This window comes from Lutra lutra, chromosome 2 (genome assembly GCF_902655055.1).
Source record: "Lutra lutra chromosome 2, mLutLut1.2, whole genome shotgun sequence".
In the NCBI taxonomy this organism is placed as follows: Eukaryota; Metazoa; Chordata; class Mammalia; order Carnivora; family Mustelidae; genus Lutra; species Lutra lutra.
The window spans coordinates 37,003,158-37,025,459 of NC_062279.1; the positions used below are offsets into that span (position 1 = coordinate 37,003,158).

Genomic DNA, 22,302 nt, shown 5'->3' on the forward strand with positions numbered 1-22,302 from the left:
GTTAGCTAAATGAAAATTCAGCTTTCATTTGTACACATTTGAACTCTGGTAAAACAGCATAATTATCCCATATTTCTATTTAACAAGATTCAGCTACCCTTTTTACAAGTGAAGAAATTCCCACCCTTCCCCTCAACTGAGGAGACACACAATCACAAGAGTCATCTTATGCATTAATTAATACTATGTTAACTAGAGACTAAATTGTGAAGTTAACTTCCAACAGCTTGTAGGAAGGAAAAAAAAGAAAAAGGTTAGCATATTAGGTATAATGGTGACAGGAGACATTCCCACTTCAGCACTAAATCCTGAACCTATGTATTCTGGCTATCAGGAAACTATCATATACTGATCAGCCATAACCCCAGCCTTTCAGAGTACTAACTGGCATGGTAAATGACTATTTAGTAACCTAGTATATCTTCCAACTAGGTTAGCTGCTTTCTACTGATAGAGTTATATGGTAAAGCATATGCTAATTTCAAGCACATAAACCCAATGATGTACTTTATTTTCTGAGAGATAAGTTTCTGTATCAAACACAGACTGTTATAAAGATTTGTCATTTTTGTTTATCTTTTTAAAGAGTCACATTTTGGTTTTATTGATTTATTTTCTATCCTTATTTATTTTATTTCACTCTAATCTTTGTTTCTTTTTCTGCTTGATTTTGATTTACTATCTTTTTTTTCCTGTGTCCTAGGTGGATGTTTAGATTATTAATTTAAGATTTTCTTACATATAAATTTATCTCTAATTTAGCTATCTACCATACTTTTTAGTATGGTGTGTCTTCATTTTAGTTTATTTTAAAGTATTTTTTGGGTTTATGGTTATTTCTCCTTTGACCCATATAGGTCATTTAGGATGTGATCCACATAAATATGTTTCCACATATTTTTTAGTTTTTCCAGATCTTTGTGTAAATGATTTCTAAGTTCATGCTATTGTTATCAGAAAACATACTTTTATTATTTGTATACTTTTAAATTAATTGAGGCTTCTTTTATGGCCTAGTATATGGTCTGTCCTAGAAAATATTCCATGTGTTCATAAGAAGGTATATTCTGTTGTTGTTCAGTTGAATGTTTTATAGATGTCTGTTAGGTTTCATTGGTTTATGGTGTTTTCAAGCTTTATACTTTCTTGTTGATATTCTGCCTAGTTGTTCTATCCCTTACTGAAAGTAAGATAGAAAAAGAAATCTCCAACCATAATTGTTGAGTTGTCTATTTCTCCTTATATTTTTATCTTTTGTTTTGTTTTGTGCAGTTTGGTGTTCTGTTATTTGGTGCATATATATTTACAAATGTTATATCTTCCTTGTGGGTTGAAACTTTTATTATTATAAAATGTTGCTCTTTTTTTCTAGTAATAATTTTTTGTTTTAAAGTCTATTTTGTCTGATATTAGAAATAGTCACTCTGATTTGCTTATGGTTGCTATTTGCATGATACATCTTTTCTCATTCTTTTTATTCCCCACCTATTTGCATCTTTGAATTTAAAGCATGGTACCCATGGATAGACTATAGTTGTGTCTTGTGTTTTACCTCTTCTGACAAGCTCTACCTTATATTGATAGACTATTTGATATATTGTTAATATACATCTATTTTTTACATCATGGTTTACTTCAGTAATTCTTTGAATATAATTATAATGTCTGCTTAAAGTTTTTTCTGTTAAATCCAATATCTGGTCACTTTCACAAGTAGTTTGTAATGCTTGCTTTTTTCACACTAATGATATTGGGAAATAAACAAATGAAAACCAAACAAATGAGAATAAGCAAGGACTACTTGCTCAGAGCTTGCCATGGTAAGAGAGTCAGCCACCATCACTTGAATTTTGCAGGCACTCAAAGGCAGGAAAAGAGTGGGAAATGTTTATATTGTAGAAAAAAGGGAAAGCCTCCGGAATGCCCTGATGGGAAGTCATTTGCATGAGAAATCTATAGGTAGGCTAACTAGAAGTGGTGAAGCATTTTATGTTTAGGACTACATATATGATTTTCTCTGCTTGCTTCTAAGTTGGAAGGAGAGACAAAATCTAGGTAAGCTGACAGGTTTTAATCAAGTCTTGATTATTTGAGAGTGACTGTTATATAAGTTATTGTTTAATTTTCTGGATTGTTACTGGAGATAGCGATATGACTTCCTACAGAGTCTGACATGTAGTAGGCTGGCTTTCTAGGTTATTTATGTTCACAAATGGGATTGGTTTCCTGGATAGGTTACTGAAGGTTGTGTGACACACTTCTCTTTTTATATTTGGTCTGGCCTTTGTCCATTTGTATATTCAGTCTTTCAATCTATAATTGTAGTTTCTCACTAAATTTAGGGCAACTTTGGCCATTATCTTTTCAACTATTTTTCTACCCGTTTTTTTCTTTCCATTTATCTGAAACTCCAATTAAACCTATATTAGATAATATTGTCTCACTGATTGCTGCAACTACATTTAATTTTTAAAGCCTGCTTTTTCCCTCAACTTTCTTTCAGATGTTCTAATATCCACAGGCTCATACTCTAGGTATTTTTTAAAAACTTTTCTCTTACCTTCTCCACTGTGCAGGTAAGACCTACGCAGTATATTTCATTTTATTTTATTTTAATTTTTTAAAAGATCTTATTTATTTATGTATGTAGGAGAGAGAGAGAGACAGACAGAGCGAGCGCACAAGCAGGAGAAACAGCAGGCAGAGGGAGAAGCGGGCTCCCTGCTGAGCAAGGAACCCAATGGAGAACTTGATCCCAGGACCCTGGGATCATGACCTGAGCTGAAGGCTGACACTTATCTGACTGAGCCACTGAGGTGTCACACTATATTTCATTTTAAATACATTTTTTTGTTCTAAAACTTAGAGTTGACTTTTTAAAAAGATTTTATTTATTTATTTGCCAGAGAGAGAGAGAGCACAAGCAGGGGGAGTGGCAGGCAGAGCAGGCTCCCTGCTGAGCAAGGAGCCCTATGTGGTACTTGATCCCAGGACCCCGGGGATCATGACCTGAGCTGATGGCAGATGCTTAACTGACTGAGCCACCCAGACACACCTAGAGTTGACATTTTTTATAACCTTTATTTCTCTGCTGAATTTCCTTATTGTGCTCAAATTTTCTGTTATATTCTTGATCACATTTTTAATATCTATTTTCATGCCTTTTTTTTTTTTTTTACTAATTCCAAAATCCTGAGTTATTTCCTGCTCAGTTCTCTTTTGGATTTTTCTCTTGACTATGGGCCATATTTTTCTTTTATTCATATATACAATATTTTAAAATCATATACTGGCCATATTCAATGACACATTAGACCATGTGACTGTTTTTATTCCCACTATTGCAGACAATTAACTTGAATGGAACCAGTTTCTAAATTCTACTCTCTTGTGTTTGGAGATAGTCAAAAATCTCTCCTTAGTTCTTCCAGTTTTTCTGGTCTTAGTTTCTGCTAAGCTAATTGAGATTTCTTTCATATAGTCTCAGTTTAGATGTAAGAAAAGAACCTACACCTATGTTAATAGCACCCATATTTAAGCCCTAACTTTATGCCTCCTCCTTTCCTGAATATTGCATCTCAGTTTCTAGATACTCAGTAATTTTTGTTGTTGTTGTGCTTGTTGTTTGAACATTAGCTGCTTTATGCTGCCCTGCCTTGTGGAGTGCCCTCAGTTGAAAGTCATTACAAATGCAAATCTAAGAAAATGCAGTTTTCTTCTTCCTAGTTTGGATTCCCTGACCCCTGCTTTACTTTTCATCCTTTGTAGTGATCGTTTAAAAATTATTTTTCCAGAATTTATTATCAGTGAAGAGAATTGATGCATGCTACTCTGGCATTACACTCAAGTAATTCTGAAAAGAAAAAATTCTCCTTTGGATTCATTTTTTTAAACTCCAATCTTGTTTTTTAAATTTAATTTTATTTTTTCAGTGTTCTAAGATTCATTGTTTATGCACCACACCCAGTGCTCCATGCAATACATGCCTTCCTTAATATCCACCAACAGGCTCAGCTATACCCCGCCCCCCTCCCTTCCCAAACCCTCAGTTTGTTTCTCAGTGTCCACAGTCTCTCATGAGAGAACCATGTTCGCCTCCCACTCCAATTTCCCCCAATTCACTTTTTCTTTCCTTCTCCTAATGTCCTTCATGTTTTTCATTATGCTCCACAATTAAGCGAAACCATAGGATAATTGACTCTCTCTGCTTGACTTATTTCACTCAGCATAATCTCCTTCAGTCCAGTCCATGTTGATACAAAAGTTGAGTATTCATCCTTTCTGATGGAGGCATAATATCCCATTGCATATATGGACCATATCTTTATCCATTTGTCTGTTGAAGGGCATCTTGGCTCTTTGCATAGTTTGGCTATTGTCGACATTGCTGCTATGAACACTGGGGTACAGATGGCCCTTCTTTTCACTACATCTGTATCTTTGGGGGTAAATACCCAGTAGTTCAATTGCAGGGTCAAAGGGTAACTCTATTTTTAATTTCTTAAGGAATCTCCACACTGTTTTCCAAAGTGGCTGCACCAACTTGCATTCCCCCCAGCAGTGTAAGAGGGTTCCTCTTTCTCCACATCCTCTCCAACACTTGTTATTTCTTGTCTTGTTGATTTTGGCCATTCTAACTGGTGTAAGGTGGTATCTCAGTGTGGTTTTGATTTGAATCTCCCTGATGGCTAATGATGATGAACATTTTTTCATGTGTCTGTTAGCCATTTGTATATCTTCTTTGGAGAACTGTCTATTCATGTCTTCTGCCCATTTTTTGATGTGATTATCTGTTTTTTGAGTGTTTAGTTTGAGGAGTTCTTTATAGATCTTGGATATCAGCCCCTTTGTTTGTAGTGTCATTTGTGAATATCTTCTCCCATTCCATGGGTTGCCTCTTTGTTTTGTTGACTGTTTCTTTTGCTGTGCAGAAGCTTTTTATCTCAATGCAGTCCCAAAACCTCAAGCTTGCAAAATTAAGTGAAGAGAGTGGAGAAAAAAGTTTTTAATTATTTTTACTTTGATCCCAATGACTGCTAATGTCATGTTAAATTTTTAACAGGAAAAATATGAAAAGTACTTAATTCTCTTTTTTCCTTTTTAATACTTAAAGGTTTTAATTCTCTGAATACCGAGAGGTAATATTTTATGATTGCCCTTTGAAAACAGTGTAGTTGGGAGCAATTCTGAAGTTTTCAAAATCAGTACAAACTTATTTTTGACCCTGCAGGGAAATTTTTGGAGAATTGAACCAAATCTTCTTTTAATAATCTTAGAAATCTATTTTGGAAACAATGAGTATTTGACACATACACACAAATAAAATATATGTTTTAAATATTTGAAAGTAGCTCCTTTAACATGAATTATTTTAATGAATTATTGTAATAGAGGTGCATGTATTTTATCTTTATCTTTTTGTATTTTATGTTTTTCAGAATTTTTGCTACTACCAAGGGTATATTGAAGGTTATCCAAATTCTATGGTGATTGTTAGCACATGTACTGGACTCAGGTTATGTTATATCATTTTATGATTATGAAGTAGAATAGTGTTTTAGAAATTTTTAAATTTTTAAAATTATATTCAGGGGTTCTAAAGTGAGGCATGACTTATTGTGGGAAACTCTAAGGGGAAAAGCAGAATATGCAAATTCCTACAATGTCTCCTACCCGATCTTGAATTAAGATTTTTGATATATTTGTAGACCATAAAATATTAATTGCTAAGTGGATACCAATAATGTTACTATTCTGTGTTACTCAATAAGTATTTGGATATTCAGTAACCTTTTCCTATATTACCATCTAAGACTAAGACTCAAAATAATCTACATACTATTAAAAAACTCATTCAGTGTCATTTTTGTATTTATTGGGTTGAATTTAAGAATGCATTATCTTATTTATTTACTTATCTTTTTGAAATCTGTAGGGGCTTACTACAATTTGAAAATGTAAGTTATGGTATTGAGCCCTTGGAACCTTCAATTGGTTTTGAACATGTGATTTATCAAGTAGAACATAAGAATAAAGGTGTTTCTTTATATGCTGAGAAGGATATTGAGTCAAGAGAAATGTCCTATAAAATACAAAGCGTAGAGGTAGGTGATTGAGTAAAATATATGATTATTGATATGCAGCAATATAAACAATGTATTTTTCTAATGTACAAATTATTTACATTAATATAGATTATAGATGATAGATAGATGGATGGATGGATGGATGGATGGATGGATGATAGATAGATGCACCAGAAACATCATGACTTCCATTGTAAGCCTTACAACTAGTCATTCAATTTTTTAGAACTCCAAGCTGGCATTTTCTACTTTTAGTTGCATTTTTTACTTGTGATATCTAGATCTTTATTGTCTGGAGATACACTCCTTTCTCCATATTTATTATGTCAAATAATTAACACAAATTCAATTCACATAAATCTTGAATATACATATCTAGAGTCCTGAGGAGAATCACCAGCATCTTTTAAAGCAACTGCCTCAAGACAGGTTATTACATTATCTTAAAGAAAGACAGGGTTGATCTTCACATTCAGGGATGGAGAGGTTACTTCTACTGGCAAAGAAGATTCATCAGATTCAGTGGTTCAGTGAATCTCAGCTTCACCAGAATCTTCCCATATGTCCTTATTCCAGTTTTCAGGATCTCATTTCCTCCTAATCAATGTCCATAACTTAACAGTAGACACATGTAACATTGGAAGTTCAGCTTATGTTATAATTCGTCCATTCATACAAATGAGATTCTGAGCTTGGTTTTCAACAATCTCAGCTCAACAAATACAGTAGTTAAAGGTATCTTTCAGGGCAGAAATTTCTCCAGAGAAACATAACCAAGATGCATATTTATGTGTATGTATGATTGGATGAGGTTCAACTATTTTGAAGGATAATCTTCTTTAATCAAAGTCCCTCATGTTTATCTGATCTAAAATCACCTTCACAGAAAAATCCAGAATAATGTTTAACTACAATTCAGAGCATTGTGGTCCAAGGAAGTTGACAGCTAAAATTAACTATAACACCAGAATTAGAAAACTCATTACTGTATTTCTTCTAAAACTTTTATTGTTTAATCTCTTTCATTTTAATATATGATCCAATTTAAGTCAATTTTTGTGAAGAGTGAGGTAGACTTCTAAATTCATCATTTTTTATTTGAAACCTGATTTTCCCAACACCTTTTTATTGAAGAAACTATACTTTGTTCCACTGAATTTTCATAGCTTTTTTTAACCCAAAGATCCATTATTTCTGTACTTGCAATTATATTTCATTGATCCTTGTGTCTATTTTTATGCCAGAACCTCACTTTTTTTTTCTTAACTACTATACCTTTGAAGTATGTTTTGGAATTAGCAAGTGTAAACTCTTCAGGGATGTCCTATTATGAGACTGTTTGGATATTTGGGGTAGTATTCATTTCTAAACAAATTTTAAATTTTATTTATTTAAGTTCACTTAAAAAGCCAGATAGGATTATGTTGATTTTGTAGATTGCTCTGCGAAATTTAACATTTAACAATATTAACTCTTTATATCCATGAACATCGAATAGCCTTTTACTTTTAGGTTTTCTTTAATTTCATTTTGTAATGTTTTATATAGTTCAGTCTTCAAATTGTTGTCAAAACTTCTTTTGTGAAATTTATTTCTATATTTTTTATTTAAATATTAAGGTACATTTGGGGTGCCTGGGTGGCTCAGTGGGTTAAAGCCTCTGCCTTTGGCTCAGGTCATGATCCCAGGGTCCTGGGATCGAGCCCCTCATTGGGCTCTCTGCTCAGTGCAGACCCTGATTCCCCCCCACCCCCTCTGCCTGCCTCTCTGCCTACTTGTGATCTCTGTCTGTCAAATAAATAAATAAATAAAATCTTTGAAAAAAATATTAAGGTACATTTAATTTTTATTTCAAAGTTGTGTTTCTATTAGTGTTCGAAAATTATTGGTTTATATGTACAGATTTTCTTTCTTTTTTTTTAGATGTACTTACAGTGCATTTATTTATTTATTATGCCTTTGTTTTTTTAATTTTTATTTATTTTTTAATTTCTTTTCAGTTCCAGAATTCATTGTACTGATTTTCTATCCTGCAAACTTGTTTAAATTATTTATTAGTTTCTTATTGAACTTTTTGTAGTTTTCTATGTATAAAATAATGTCATCTTCAATAAAGGTAGTTTATTTCTTCTTTTACAATTAAGATAACTTTCATTTATTTTTCATTGCTGAATTGCCCTGATTATCACCTCAAGTACAATGTTGAATAGGTAAGAAGAGATATCTTTGTCTTTTTCCAATCTTAGGTGGAAAGGATTCAGTCTACTGTCATTAAGTATGTTATTGGTGAAATAAAATAAAAACTCCCTGGAATTTTTGACTCACTTTACTCTCTGATAAAACTCTCCTGTTTTTCATTCCATCCTACTTTTTCTGACTTTTTCTTACACAATCACATTCTAGACACTGATATTTCCTATTTTATGTCTCAGATTTTCATTTGTTTGTCATATATTTTTTCATGGATTTATCTACTGTGATTTACAGATCTCCCACTCTTTCTAAATTTTTTCCTGAGTTATCTCATGTTAAAATACACAAATACATATTATCTATCTACCTATATCTGTTTATCATCTATTTGTCCATGTATCTGTGTATCTATCATCTGTATATCTGAGTATCTTCTATATAATAGATAGATATCATCTATCTATTATCATCTATCATCTATCTATGATCTATCTATATCTGTATCCTGTATCTATCATCTATCATCTATCTATCTTCTATCATGTCTACTTATCAATTATCTTTATGTCCCTTCTCACTCCCTAAATATTCCTACCCATGACTTTTACATTTTTTGAACTTTAATCTATATATGTTGCAATTGGATCATCTGATAGCATTACATGATCTTCTTGCTTGGATTCAATTCTTTAGTATTTACTTGACTAAAGCAAATTTGCCTGCAATTGGAGTCATCTTTACATAACAGATATATAAATAACTTGTCTCTGTATATAGTTACTTTCTCTTACTAAATAAAATAGTTTTGGAGGCCTTTTGAAATCAAATATCTTCTCACTTTTCCAACACACACAATTTCTCAAATTATTTTTTGCACCTTTGTCTTAAGCTTTTATTTGGCTAGAATGAACTGTGTATTTTTTTCTGCATAGAAGCATACTGTTCATTAAATGAATAAATAAATTGTTATTAACTAAATATTAACCAATCGTCATCTCGAAGGTCAAGAATTACTTCAGGGAATGTTCGACAACACTTATGTTCATTAAAACAAAGAAATAAATTTGAATCCCTCAGTCCACTAATATATTATTTCTCTCAATTAATTTAAATGTTTATTTTTATTGTCTAGTAAGGTAGTGTCACTTACTTGTTTAGGGACTTTAATTAAAAGATAGAGTACTATAGACAAGACTATTTTGCAACTTTTGGTACTTAACTTTGGAAGAAATGATAAGAAACCAATTAGACCATAAGGGGATTTCACCAGCATTTTAATTTTTTTTATTTTTAAACTTTTTAAAGATTTTATTTATTTATTTGACAGACAGAGATCGCAAGTAGGCAGAGAAGCAGGCAGAGAGAGAGGAGGAAGCGGGGTCCCTGCTGAGCAGAGAGCCTGACGTGGGGCTCAATCCCAGGACCCTGGGATCATGACCTGAGCTGAAGGCAGAGGCTTTAACCCACTGAGCCACCCACGCGCCCCTCTGCTTCCAAATATTTTCCAGTAATGTAGATGTATGCTATTTTAGTAACAAAATATTTGAAGTTTTCCCACACATATATTGTTTAAGTGCTTACAAAGACTGTCTTACATGTTTTCTCCAGTGTCTTCCTCCTTCACCAAAAAATAATGACAAAAAGAAGTAATTTTATTAATAGTATCTAACAATTATTACTTTATCCTAATTTTTTGGAAAGACTCTAAGGTCACATAAATGATAAGCCAGATTTCAAATAATCATTAGGCTTCACATTTGTGCCTAATTTAACCACTATAATAAGGTGGATCACATGAAATCCAGAATATACATCTTGAGATACCTATGATATGATTTAACAAAGTTTGTCATTTTGATTCTCTCTGTTGGATAGTGTTTTCTTTTTTCAAAAAAATTTAATTTGCTAACATTTTTCTGAGGCAAATTATACAAATATTAACTTTATCTTTCAAATGAAATCCCACTCTTCTAGACTCAGAGCTGTGTCTTCACTATTTTGGGGTATAGAAAAAACTATTAGGACCACATACTACAGTTCAATAGAATTTTTAAGCTAATTAAACATCATCTTGTAATGGAAAGTCAATGGAAAAATTTCCTTAGAGGAAATAATACAAATAGCCCAATACCAAAGAGAATATGGACAATGGGAGTAAAATAAAGTTTTTTTTTTAAATAAATTAAGTATTTGATCAAGTGCAGAAGAAGTGACAAATGCAAAATTTCTGAAAATGATTCAGTGATGGCAAGTTTTGGTTAAGTTATCTAATTCTTTTTTATATATAAAATTGTATTTTGCAACATTGAATTCATGAAATAGTGATATATATTAAAACAAGTAATACTTCAATTTTGATATAAAATTTGTGGATTTTTTTCAGCCGCTTTCAGAGTTCTCTCAGTATATAGAAATGCATGTTGTAGTTGAAAAAAATTTGGTAAGTATATTTTCATTTGTTTATTTTATGTCCATTTATATTAACAATGAAGGGTTATAAAAAAGTTGGAATAAATTTTTAACAAATGACAATAAATGACCATTTTTGCTTTAATGTATTTTAAATTTAAATTTAAATCAGTAGTAAATTGGAAATCAAATCTCTATAGATTTATTCTTAGCCTTATATAAATAATGTAGATTAAAACAACTGCTACGTTTAGAACGGTTTCCTAGTAAATTTTATCCTTCCCATCCTCCTAATGCTCGGGAATACTTGAACTTTTTACTGTCTCCATAGTTTTGTCTTTTTCAGAATGTCATGTAATTGAAATATACAGTATGTAGCTATTACAAACAGTTTTATTTACCTTAGTAATATGTTTTTAACTTTATTCCATGCCTTTTCATGGCTTAATAGCTCATTTCTTTTCAGCACTGAGTGAAATTACATTATCTGGATATACTACAATTTATTTATACATTTAACTACTGAAGCATATCGTGGTTGCTTCCAAGTTTGGAAAATTGTGAACCAAACTGCTAAAAACATCCATATGCAGGTTTTTGCTTGGATTTAAGTTCTGATGCCTTTGGGGAGATATCAAGGAGTATTATTGCTAGATCATAACGTAAGAGTTCTTTTCATTTCATAAGAAACTTCTAGAATTTCTTCTAAAGTGACTGCATCATTCTGCATTTAGCACTTTAAATATATCATCCCATTGTCTTCTGGCCTCAAAGGTTTCTCTTTTTCTTTTTTCAATTTTTTTTTTTTTTTGAAATAAAGAATGGGGAAAGGGCAAAAATCTGAAGCAGACTCCACATTCAACAGAGAGTCTGATGTGGGACTCCATCTCACAATCCTGAGACCATGACCTGAGCAGAAATCAAGAGTCAGATGTTTAATTGAGCCAGGTGTCCCTGAACTCTGAGGTTACTGGTGAAAAATTGACTGATAATCTTATCATTACTTCTCTCTTGCTGCTTTCAATATTCTATATTTGTATTTAGCTTTGATAGTTTGATAATAATGCCTTTGATTATAATGTGTCTTGGTATGGTTCTCTTTGGATTTATGCTTATTAGTGTTGTTGAGCTTCCAGGATTTATAGGTTCATGTGTTTCATCAAATTTGGGAAGGTTTTGGCCATTGTTTCTTAAAAATTCTCTCTTTATCAGGGACTTCCATAATTAATATATTTTTACACACAATAGTGTCTCATAATTCTTTCTCTCTCTCTCTCTCTCTCTGGTCCTTAGACTAAGTAATTATTTTTATTACTTTATTTTTATTTTATTTATTTATGCATTCATTCATCTAGGCATTTATTTATTTATTTATTTATTTATTTATTTATTTATGTATGTTTAGTTAGCCACTGCATAGTACATAATTAGTCCTTGATGCAGTGTTCGGAGATTCATTAGTTAAGTATAACAACCAGTGCTTATCACGGCACATGCTCTCCCCAATATCCATCACCCTATTACCCCCTACCCACTTCCCTCCTCCCCTCTGAAACCCCCAGATTGTTTCTTGGGGTCTATAGTTTTTCATGGTTCATACTTGTTAATTTCAATTATTCTACCTGCTGTTTCCTTCCTATGTCTCTTCAAATCTACTGTTGAACACTTCTAATGAATTTTCAATTGACTTATTGTATAATTCCACTCCAGAATTTGTTTCATTTCTTTTTATAATTTCTATGTCTGTTATTATTCTCATTTTGTTCATGTATCATATTCCTTTTCCTTAGTTCTTTCTTTTCTCTTAGCTGTTAACATATTTTATGTTATCTTTTTATGAAGCTTTTAATTAAATTCCAGTTAGTTAACAAACAGTATATTAGTTTCAGATGTAAAATATAGTGATTCAGCACTTCCATACAACACCTGGTCCTCATAACAAGTACCTTTCTTAATCCTCATCACCTATTTCACCTAACTTTCCATCTACCTCTCCTCTGGTACCATCAGTTTGTAGTTTGTTCTATAGTCTATAGTTAAGAACTTGTCTGTTTTTTAACCTTCCCCCCACCTTTGCTCATTTATTTTGTAAATTCCACACATAAGTGGCATCATATGGTATTAGCATAATGCCCTTAGCTCCATCCGTGTCACTGCAAAGGGCAAGATTTCATTCTTTTTTTATGGCTAAGTAATATTCCATTTTGTATATATACCATTTCTTCTTTATCCATTCATTAGTCAATGGATATAGCTGTTTCCATATTTCAGTTGTTGTAGATAATGCTGCTATGAACATTGGAGTTTATGCATCCCTTAGAATTAGTATTTTTGTGTACTTTGGGTAAATACCTACTGGTGCAGCTGCTGGTTGTAGTGTATTTTCATTTTTAACTTTTTGAGGAAACTCCATGCTGTTTTCCAGAATGATGAACTACTTTGCATTTCCACCAACAGTGCAAGAAAGTTCTCTTGTGTCCAAATCCTCACCAATAGCTATCATTTTAGTATTGTTGATTTTAGCCATTTTGATAGGTGTGAGGTTATATCTCATTGCAGTTTTGATTTGTATTCCCCTGATCATGAGTGATGTTGAGCATCCATGTGTGTTGACCATCTGTGCATCTTCTTGGGAAAATGTTTATGTCTTTCCCCCCTTTTTAAATTAGATTATTCATTTTTTTTGGTGTTCAGTTTTATACATTCTCTTTGTGTACTAATCTTTTCAGATATGTCATTTGCTAATATCTTTTCCTATTCTGTAGTCTGCCTTTTAGTTCTTCTAATTTTTTCCTTTGCTGTGCAGAAGCTTTTTATCTTGATGAAGTCTCAATAGTTTATTTTTCTTACCTCAGCATATTATATCTAGAAAAAAGTTGCTGTGGCCAATAGAGAGGTTACTGCCCAAAGTATTTTTATGTCTTCAGGTCTCACATTAAGATTTTTCATCCACTTTGAATTTATCTTTGTACATAGTGTGAGAAAGTGATCCAGTTTTGTTATTTGCATGTTGCTATCCTGTCTTCCCAATACGATTTGTTGAAGAGAAAATATTTTTTCCATTGGATATTCTTTCCTGCTTTGTCAAAGATTAATTGACTATGTAGTTGTGAGTTCATTTCTGAGTTTCCTATTCTGTTCTACTGGCCTATATGTCTATTTTTGTGCCAGTACTATACTGTTTTGATCACTACAGCTTTGTAACACAACTTGAAGTTATGATTATGATGTCTTCAGCTTTGATCTTTTTCACAATTGTTTTGGCTATTAAAGATGTATTGTGGTTCCATACAAATTTTAGGATTGTTTGTTCTATTTCTGTGAAAAATGTTATTGGTATTTTTTTTTAATTTTTTTTATTTTTTTTAAAGATTTTATTTATTTATTTGTCATAGAGAGAGAAGCGAGAGTGAGCACAGGCAGACAGAGTGGCAGGCAGAGGCAGAGGGAGAAGCAGGCTCGCTGCCAAGCAAGGAGCCCGATGTGGGACTCGATCCCAGGACGCTGGGATCATGACCTGAGCCGAAGGCAGCTGCTTAACCAACTGAGCCACCCAGGCGTCCCTGTTATTGGTATTTTGACAGAGATTACATTACATGTGTAAATTACTTTGGGTACTATGGACATTTTAACAATATTTGTTCTTTCAATCCATGAGCATGAACATCTTTCCATTTCTATTCAGTTTCTTTTATTAGTTATTTTAGTTATTTTATAATTTTCAGAGTACAGGTCTTTCAACTTTTTGGTTAGGTTTATTCTTAGGTATCTTATGATTGTTGGTGCAATTGTAAATGGCATTGATTTCTTAATTTCTCCTTTTTCTGTGTCATTATTGGTGTATAGGAATGCAACAAATTTCTTTATGTTAATTTTGTATCCTGTGACTTTACTAAATTCATGGATCAGTTTTTAGCAATTTTTTGGTGGAATCTTCTAGGGTTTTCCATATAGAGTGTCATGTCATATGCAAATAGTGAAAGTTTGACTTCTTCCTTGCCAATATAGATGAATTTTATTTCTTTTTGTTGTCTGATTGCTGTAGTTAGGACTTCTAGTACTATCTTAAATAACAGTGAACATCCCTGTTTTGTTCCTGACCATAAAGGAAAAGCTCTCAGTTTTTTCCACTGAAGTTGATGTTAGCTGAGAGTTTTTCATAAATTCTCTTGATTATGATGAGGTATGTTCCTCTAAACCTACTATGTCGAGGGTTTTTATCATGAATTGATGTACTTTTCAGATACTTTTTCTGCATCTATTGAAATAATTGTATGGTTTTTATCCTTTCTTTTATTAATGTGTATATCACATTGATTTGTCCATATTGGAGCACCCTTGCAACCCAGGAATAAATATCACTTGATTGGTGAGTGATTTTTTTTTAATGTATTGTTGGATTCAGTTAGCTACAATTTTATTAAGAATTTTTGGATCCATGTTCTTCAGTGATATTGGCCTGTAGTTCTCTTTTTTTATTGGAGCCTTTATCTGGCTTTTGTATTGGGGTAATGCTGGCCTCAGAATGACTTTGAGAGTTTGCCTTCTTCTTATATTTTTTGGAGTATTATGAGAAAAATAGGTATCAATTCTTCTTAATTTTTTATTTTTAAAATATTTTATTTATTTATTTTACAGAGAGAGAGAGAGAGATCACAAGTAGGCAGAGAGAAAGGGGGAAGCAGGCTCTCTGAGTAGAGAGCCTGCTGTGCGGCTTGATCCCAGGACCCTGAGATCATGACCTGACCTGAAGGCAGAGGCTTAATCGACTGAGCCACCCAGGTGCCCCTTAACTCTTCTTTAAATGTTTGGTGGAATTCACCTGTGAAGCTATCTGGTCCTAGACTTTTTTTTTTTTTGAGGGGGGGATATTTTGGATTACTGATTCAATTTCTTTACTGGTTATTGGTCTTTCCAAGTTTTCTATTTCTCCTGTTTCTGTTTTCATAATCTGTATGTTTCTAGGAGTTTATTCATTTCTTTCAGGTTTTCCAGTTTGTTGGCATATACTTTTTTTGGCATATACTTTTTCATAATATCTCTTATAATTGTATTTCTGTAGTGATTGTTGTTTTTCTTCTCATTTGTGAATTTATTTATTTAATTTCTCTCTCTTCCTCTCTCTCTTTTAATAAACCTGGCTAGAGGTTTATCAATTTTATTTATTTTTTCAAAGAACCAATTCCTGGTCTCATTGATCTATTCTATTGTGTTTTTGTTTTGTTTTGTTTTGGTTTTGTTTTGCGGTTTGGGGTTTTTTTCTGTTTTTATATTTTTTATTTCTGTTCTAACCTTTACTATTTTCTTCCTTCTGGTGGATTAGTCTTCATTTGTTATACTCTCTAGCTCCTTTGAGTGTAATAAGTTAGGTTGTTTATTTGAGGTTTTTCTTGTTTCTTGGAATAGGCCTGTATTTCTATATACTTCCCTCTTAGAAATGCTTTTGCTGCATCCCAAAGGTTTGGACTGTTTTGTTTTCATGCATTTTTTAAAATTTCTTATTTGATTTCTTCATTAAACCATTCATTGTTTTAGTAGCATGGTGTTTAACCTTCATGTGCTTATGATCTTTCCAAATTTTATATTTTGATCAACTCCAAATTTCATAGCATTGTGGGCAGAAAATGTAGTATGGTATGATTTCAGTTTTTTTGTATTTTTTGAGGACTGATTTGAGATCTAATATATGATCTATTCTTGAGATTGTTCCATATGCACTTGAAAAGGATTTATATTTGGGGCACCTGGGTGGCTCAGTGGGTTAAAGCCTCTGCCTTCGGCTCAGGCCATGATCCCAGGCTCCTGGGATCGAGCCCCGAGTCGGGCTTTCTGCTCAGCAGGGAGCCTGCTTCCTCCTCTCTCTTTCTGCCTGTCTCTCAGCCTACTTGTGATTCCTGTATATCAAATAAGTGAATAAAATCTTAAAAAAAAAGGATTTATATTCTGTTTTAGAATTAAATATTCTGAATGTATCTGTTAAGTCTATCTGTTCCAATGTGCCAATCAAAGCCATTGTTTCTTTATTTTCTGTTTAGATGATCTGTCTATAGATATAAGTGATGTGTTAAAGTCCCATACTATTATTATTATCATTGAGTACTTTTATGTTTGTTTTTTTTTTTTAAAGATTTTATTTATTTATTTGACAGAGAGATCACAAGCAGGCGGAGAGGCAGGCAGAGAGAGGGGAGGAAGCAGGCTCCCCGCAGAGCAGAGAGCCCGACGCGGGGCTCGATCCCAGGACCCTGAGATCATGACCTGAGCCGAAGGCACTGGCTTAACCACTGAGCCACCCAGGCGCCCCTGTTTGTTTTTAATTCTTATGTATTTCAGTGCTCCCATGTTGGAGGCATAAATATTGTTGGATTATCTCCTTTATAATTATATAGTATCCTTTATCTCTTGTTGCAGTCTTTGTTTTAATGTCTAGTTTGTCTCATATAAACATTACTGCTCTGGCTTTGAAAGTGTGGATTGTTTTAGGTAATATAGACATTTTAACAATATTTGTTTTCCAATCCACGAGCATGGAATGTTTTTCCATTTCTTTTTGTCTTCTTCAACTACTTTCATAAGTGTTGTAGAGTTTTCAAAGTACTTTTACCTCTTTGGTTTAGCTTTATTCCTAGATATCTTATGGTTTTGGTGCAGTTGTGAATGGGACCCATTCTTTGATTTCTCTTTCTTCTGCCTCACTCTTAGTGTATAGAAATGCAACTGATTTCTGTGCATTGATTTTTATATCTTGCCACTTCGCTGAATTCCTATGTGAGTTCTAGCAATTTTGGGATGGAGTCTTACAAGTTGTCAACATAGAGTATAATGCAAAGGGTGAAAGTTTGACTTCTTTGTTGATTTGGATGATTTTATTTCTTTTGTTCTTTGATCACTGAAGCTAGAACTTCTAGTACTATGTTGAACAAGAGTGGAGAGAGTAAATATCCCTGTTATGTTCCTGAGTTTAGGGGAAAAACTCTCAGCATTTTCCCCATTGAGGGTGATACTTGCTGTGGGTTTTTCATATATGGCTTTTATGATATAGGTATGTTCCCTCTATCCCTACACTGCAGAGAGTTTTTATCAGAAAATGATGCTCTATTTTGTCAAATGTTCTTTCTGCATCTATTGAGATGGGGTTTATCTAGCTTATTCTTTCAATGAACAAGCTCCTTGTTTTGATCTATTCTACTGTTTTTTTTTTAAATTTCTATGTCATTGATTTCTGCTCTAGTCTTTATTATTTCTCTTCTCCTGCTGGATGTAGGCTTTATTTGCTCTTCTTTTTTCCAGCCCCTTTAGGTGAAAGATTAGATTGTGTATTTGAGACTTTTCTTATTTCTTGAGAGTAGCCTCTATTGCTATATACTTTTTTATTAGGACTGCCTTTGCTGCATCCTAAATGTTCTGAAACTTTGTGGTTTCATTTTCATTTGTTTCTATGTATTTTTTAAATTCTTCAGTTATCTGGTTAATCCACTCATTCTTTAATAGGATGGTCTTTAACCTCCATGTATTTGTTTTCCTTCCAAATTTTCTTTTGTGATTGAGTTTAAGCTTTTTAAAAAATTTTATTCATTTACTTGACATAGAGAGAGACAGCAAGAGAGGGAACACAAGCAGGAGGAGTGGGAAAGGGAGAAGCAGACTTTCTGCCGAGCAGGGACCCCAGTGTGGGGCTTGATAGAGTACCCTGGGATCATGACCTGATCTGAAGGCAGACACTGAAAGACTTAGCCATCCAGGTGCCCCTGAGTTTAAAGCATTGTAGTCTGAAAATATTCATGGAGTAATCTCAAGTTTTTGGTACCAGTTGAGCCCTGATTTGTGGCCCAGTATGTGGTGCATTCTGGAGACTGTTCCATATATTGTCTAGAAGAATGTACATTCTGTTGCTTTAGGATGAAATCCTCTGAATATATCTGTGAAGTCCATTTGGTCCAGTGTGTTATTCAAAGCCTTTGTTTCCTTCTTGCTCTTCTGCTTAGATGATCTGTCCATTGCTGTGAGTGGGATGTTAAAATTCCCTGGTATTATTGTAGTGTTACAAATGAATTTCTTTAAGTTTTTGTTATTAATTGCTTTATATAATTTACTGCTTCCCAGTTAGGCACATAAATATTTGCAACTGTTAGATCTTCATGTTGGCTAGACCTCTTTATTATAATATGGTGTCCTTCTTATCTCTTATTACAGTCTTTGGTTTTTTAGTCCAATATGATACTCTCTGTCTTTTGATTGGAGCATTTAGTCCATTTACATTCAGAGTAATTATTTAAAGATATGACTTTAGTGCTTTTGTATTACCTGTAAAGTCACTGTTTCTGTAGATTGTCTTTTCTCTTCTTGTCTTTGTTACTTTGCTCAAAGGATCCATTTGAATATTTCTTGGAGGGCTGGTTTAGGGATCACAAATTCTTTTAGTTTCTGTGTGTCCTGAAAACTCTTTATCTCTCCTTCCATTCTGAATGACAGCCTTGCTGGATAAGGTATTCTTGGCTGCATATTTTTCCCATTTAGCACATTGAATATGTCATGCCAGTCCTTTCTGGCTGCCGGCCTTGTTTCTGCCTTGTAGGTCATGGCATTTTGTCCCAAGCTGCTTTCAGGATTTTCTCTTTGTCTCTGAACTTTGCAAGCTCCGCTATGATATGTTGAGATGCTGACCTATTTTTATTGATTTTGAGGGCACTCTCTATGCTTCCTGGACTTAAGTGCCTGCTTATTTCCACAGATTAGTGATATTCTCAGCTCTAATTTGTTCAAATAAACCTCTGCCCCTCTATCTTTCTCCTCCTCTTCTGGGACCCCTATTATTCAAATATTATTTTGTGTTATGTCTCACTGATTTCTCAAAATCTACCTTCATGATCCAGTAGTTTTCTCTCTTTTTTTTCTCAGTTTCCTTATTCTCCATTATTTTGTTTTCTATATCATTGACTATCTCTTCTGCTTTCTTTATTCTGGCAGGTAGAGCCTCCATTTTTTATTGCATCTCAGTAATACCATTTTGAATTTGACCTGATTAGATTTTATTTCTTCTATTTCTATAGTAGGGGATTCTTTACTGTCGTCTGTGTTTTTTTTTTTCCCCAAGCCCAGCTAGTATCTTTATACTCATTGTTTTGAATACTAATTCTGACATATTCATGCTGGTTAAATCCCTGGCAGTGAGGGCTGTCTCCTATTCTTTCTTTTCGGGTGAGTTTCTCGGTTTCATCATTGTGTCTAGAAAGAATAAGTGAAAGTGAGAGAAAAGACAAAACAACAACAACAACTCCAGAAAAATACAAACAAACCAAACTGGAAGAAAACAAAAACAAAACAAAGGAAGAAAAAAAAAATCAAACAATAAGTAAAACAGGACAAAACAATAAACTAGATCCTGGGTGTATTTTGGTCTATTTGTCAAAGGAAACTATATCTTAAAATAGAAAAACATTATATATAAAAATGCTTTTATTATATATATTATAATTATTTATATAATATATAAATATATATTATATATATAAATATATAAAATAGAAAGGAAAACATTTTGTTTTCCTTTCTATTTCTATTTCTATTCTATTTCTATTTCTATTTCTATTATATATAATATACACACACAAAATTAAAATAAAATACAATGGAAGAAAATCAAATATATAAATATTTATATATATAAATTAAATTAAAAATGTATACATAAAGATTCAAAAGGAATTAAAAAAAAGAATTGAAAAAATAAGAAAACAGCTGGGAAAAAACCCTGAAAGACTTAAGAATAATAATAAAGGACAGTAAAAATACCACAAATGCTATATAGTGTTTTCTCCAAGAGCTAAAGTTTTGTAGCTCTGTATGATTGGTTTACTTGGTGTTAGTCAGTTTTTCTTGCTGGTCTTCTGTAGGAGGGACACTAATTTTCAGGTATCCTTGCATGGTTGGGATTGTGCCTCCCTTCCCAGGGGCTGGGCTCAGTGTAAGTGGCTCCAGATTGCACTACTTGGTGGTGTTTTGCTTCCTGAAGACTTTCAGCACCAATGGAAGGGATGAAAATGACAGCACTCCTATCTCTAGCCCTAGAGCTGAAAGTTCATGCCCCCACCTCTTTAATGAGCCCTCACAGAAAAGCAATCACTCTTGTCTCCCTGGTTTCCATCCTAATTCTGTGTTCACTTGGCCTGTGACTGAGTGTTTATATTTTAAGTACATGACCCAGTTTCCAGTCTCCAAACTTTTGGGCTCCTCCAGTGTGGACTGGAGCCATTCCTCCTGGGGAAGGGAGTGTTCTCATCAAGTTTCTGCCTTTTTCTGGGCCCCTGCCCAGAGAAGGGTCACCCCATCATAAAGTGGTACTTGGTTTATGGCAACACTGAGCAGAAAGGTGGCACCTAGACTTGCTGCTTTCAGCTGTCTTCCTTTCTCTGATGCTTGGGAACTCTGCCACACTCAGGCACCGCCATTCTTTTTGTGACTGTGAGGATCTCGAGACCATGCTGTCCACCTGGCCCCACTTCACAACCTGAGCACCTTTGAGCCAGGGATGTTCCCAAGTTGGCAGACTTCTTAATGCTCCCATTTTGCACTCTTATGCTTATATGCTTTTAATACTTTCTGGTAGCCTGCTTAAGTGCTTCCTCCCCTCCTTGGCCCCATATTCACATCTCCTCTACACCTTCTACCTTGCAAAAAGTGTATCATATCACTTTTCTATTTGTAGAACTGCAGCAATTCTTTTCTCAGATCTCCCATTTTCTCAGATCTTCTCTCAGATCCCCACTGGAGAGCTAGTTGCACTCCAGGGACCAGAAGGAATTAGGGACCCCTACTCTTCTATCATCTTAACTCCTTCCCCAGACTCTGTTTTTAGATATGTATGTATTTATAATTTTATATCTTCTTCATGGACATGTCAGTTTTCTTCTTGTTGTTTGCATATTATTCTCTTTCAGTACTTTTATTTTCAAGTTATTTGTATCTTTGAAAATAAAATGTATGTCTTCTGTAAACAATATATATTTAGTTCTTCTCTTCTTTTCCCTTTATCAAGTCTGGCAGCTTCTGATATCTTCTTGGATTATTTAATTTTTTAAAAGATTTTATTTATTTGTCAGAGAGAGAAAAAGCAAGAGAGAGTACAAGCAGAGAGAGGGGCAGGCAGAGGGAGAAGCAGGCTCTCTGCTAAGCAAGGAGCCCAATGTGGGACTCAATCCCAGCACTCTGGGATAATGAACTGAGCTTAAGGCAGCTCCTAGACTTATGAGCCATGCAAGGATCTTGGATTATTTTAATTTTTAAATATTTTTTTGTGTACGGGAGGTTATTCAAGTCAACTGAGTATTTAACTCATTCTTTTTGAGGTCTGAATAGTACTTCATGGTATGCATATGCTGTAATGGATTCATTTATTCCCTTTTTGGTGAGTATTCACTCTATTTCCAATTTTTTTTTCTTTTCCTTTTCTTTTCTCTTTCTTTGTTTTGCTTTACGCCATAAATAATGTTTATGAATTATCCTTATTCATGAGCACTTCCATCTTGGGCATTTAACTCTTATGAGAAAGGTCACCAGGAATAGGGATGATGGCTCAAAAGATTTATGTTGTTTAATTTTAATGGATATCATCCAT

The 22,302-nt window shown here is 33.5% G+C and overlaps 1 protein-coding gene across 6 annotated transcripts in view; it reads left to right on the forward strand.

The window, feature by feature from the left end:
• ADAM2 (ADAM metallopeptidase domain 2) overlaps window positions 1-22,302 on the forward strand; it is a 142,319-nt gene that overhangs the window by 19,710 nt on the left and 100,307 nt on the right. For 4 of the 6 annotated variants that reach the window (XR_007125417.1, XR_007125416.1, XM_047719778.1 and 1 more), the window contains exons 5-7: window positions 5,439-5,515; window positions 5,936-6,104; window positions 10,663-10,719. Coding sequence is in view for 4 of the 6 variants with exons in the window: in XM_047719778.1 (XP_047575734.1) it covers window positions 5,439-5,515; window positions 5,936-6,104; window positions 10,663-10,719 (303 nt within the window). In the remaining 2 variants the exon portion in view is untranslated. The remainder of the gene's footprint in view (window positions 1-5,438; window positions 5,516-5,935; window positions 6,105-10,662; window positions 10,720-22,302) is intronic. The other 2 variants (XM_047719779.1, XM_047719777.1) reach the window with 1 other exon arrangement.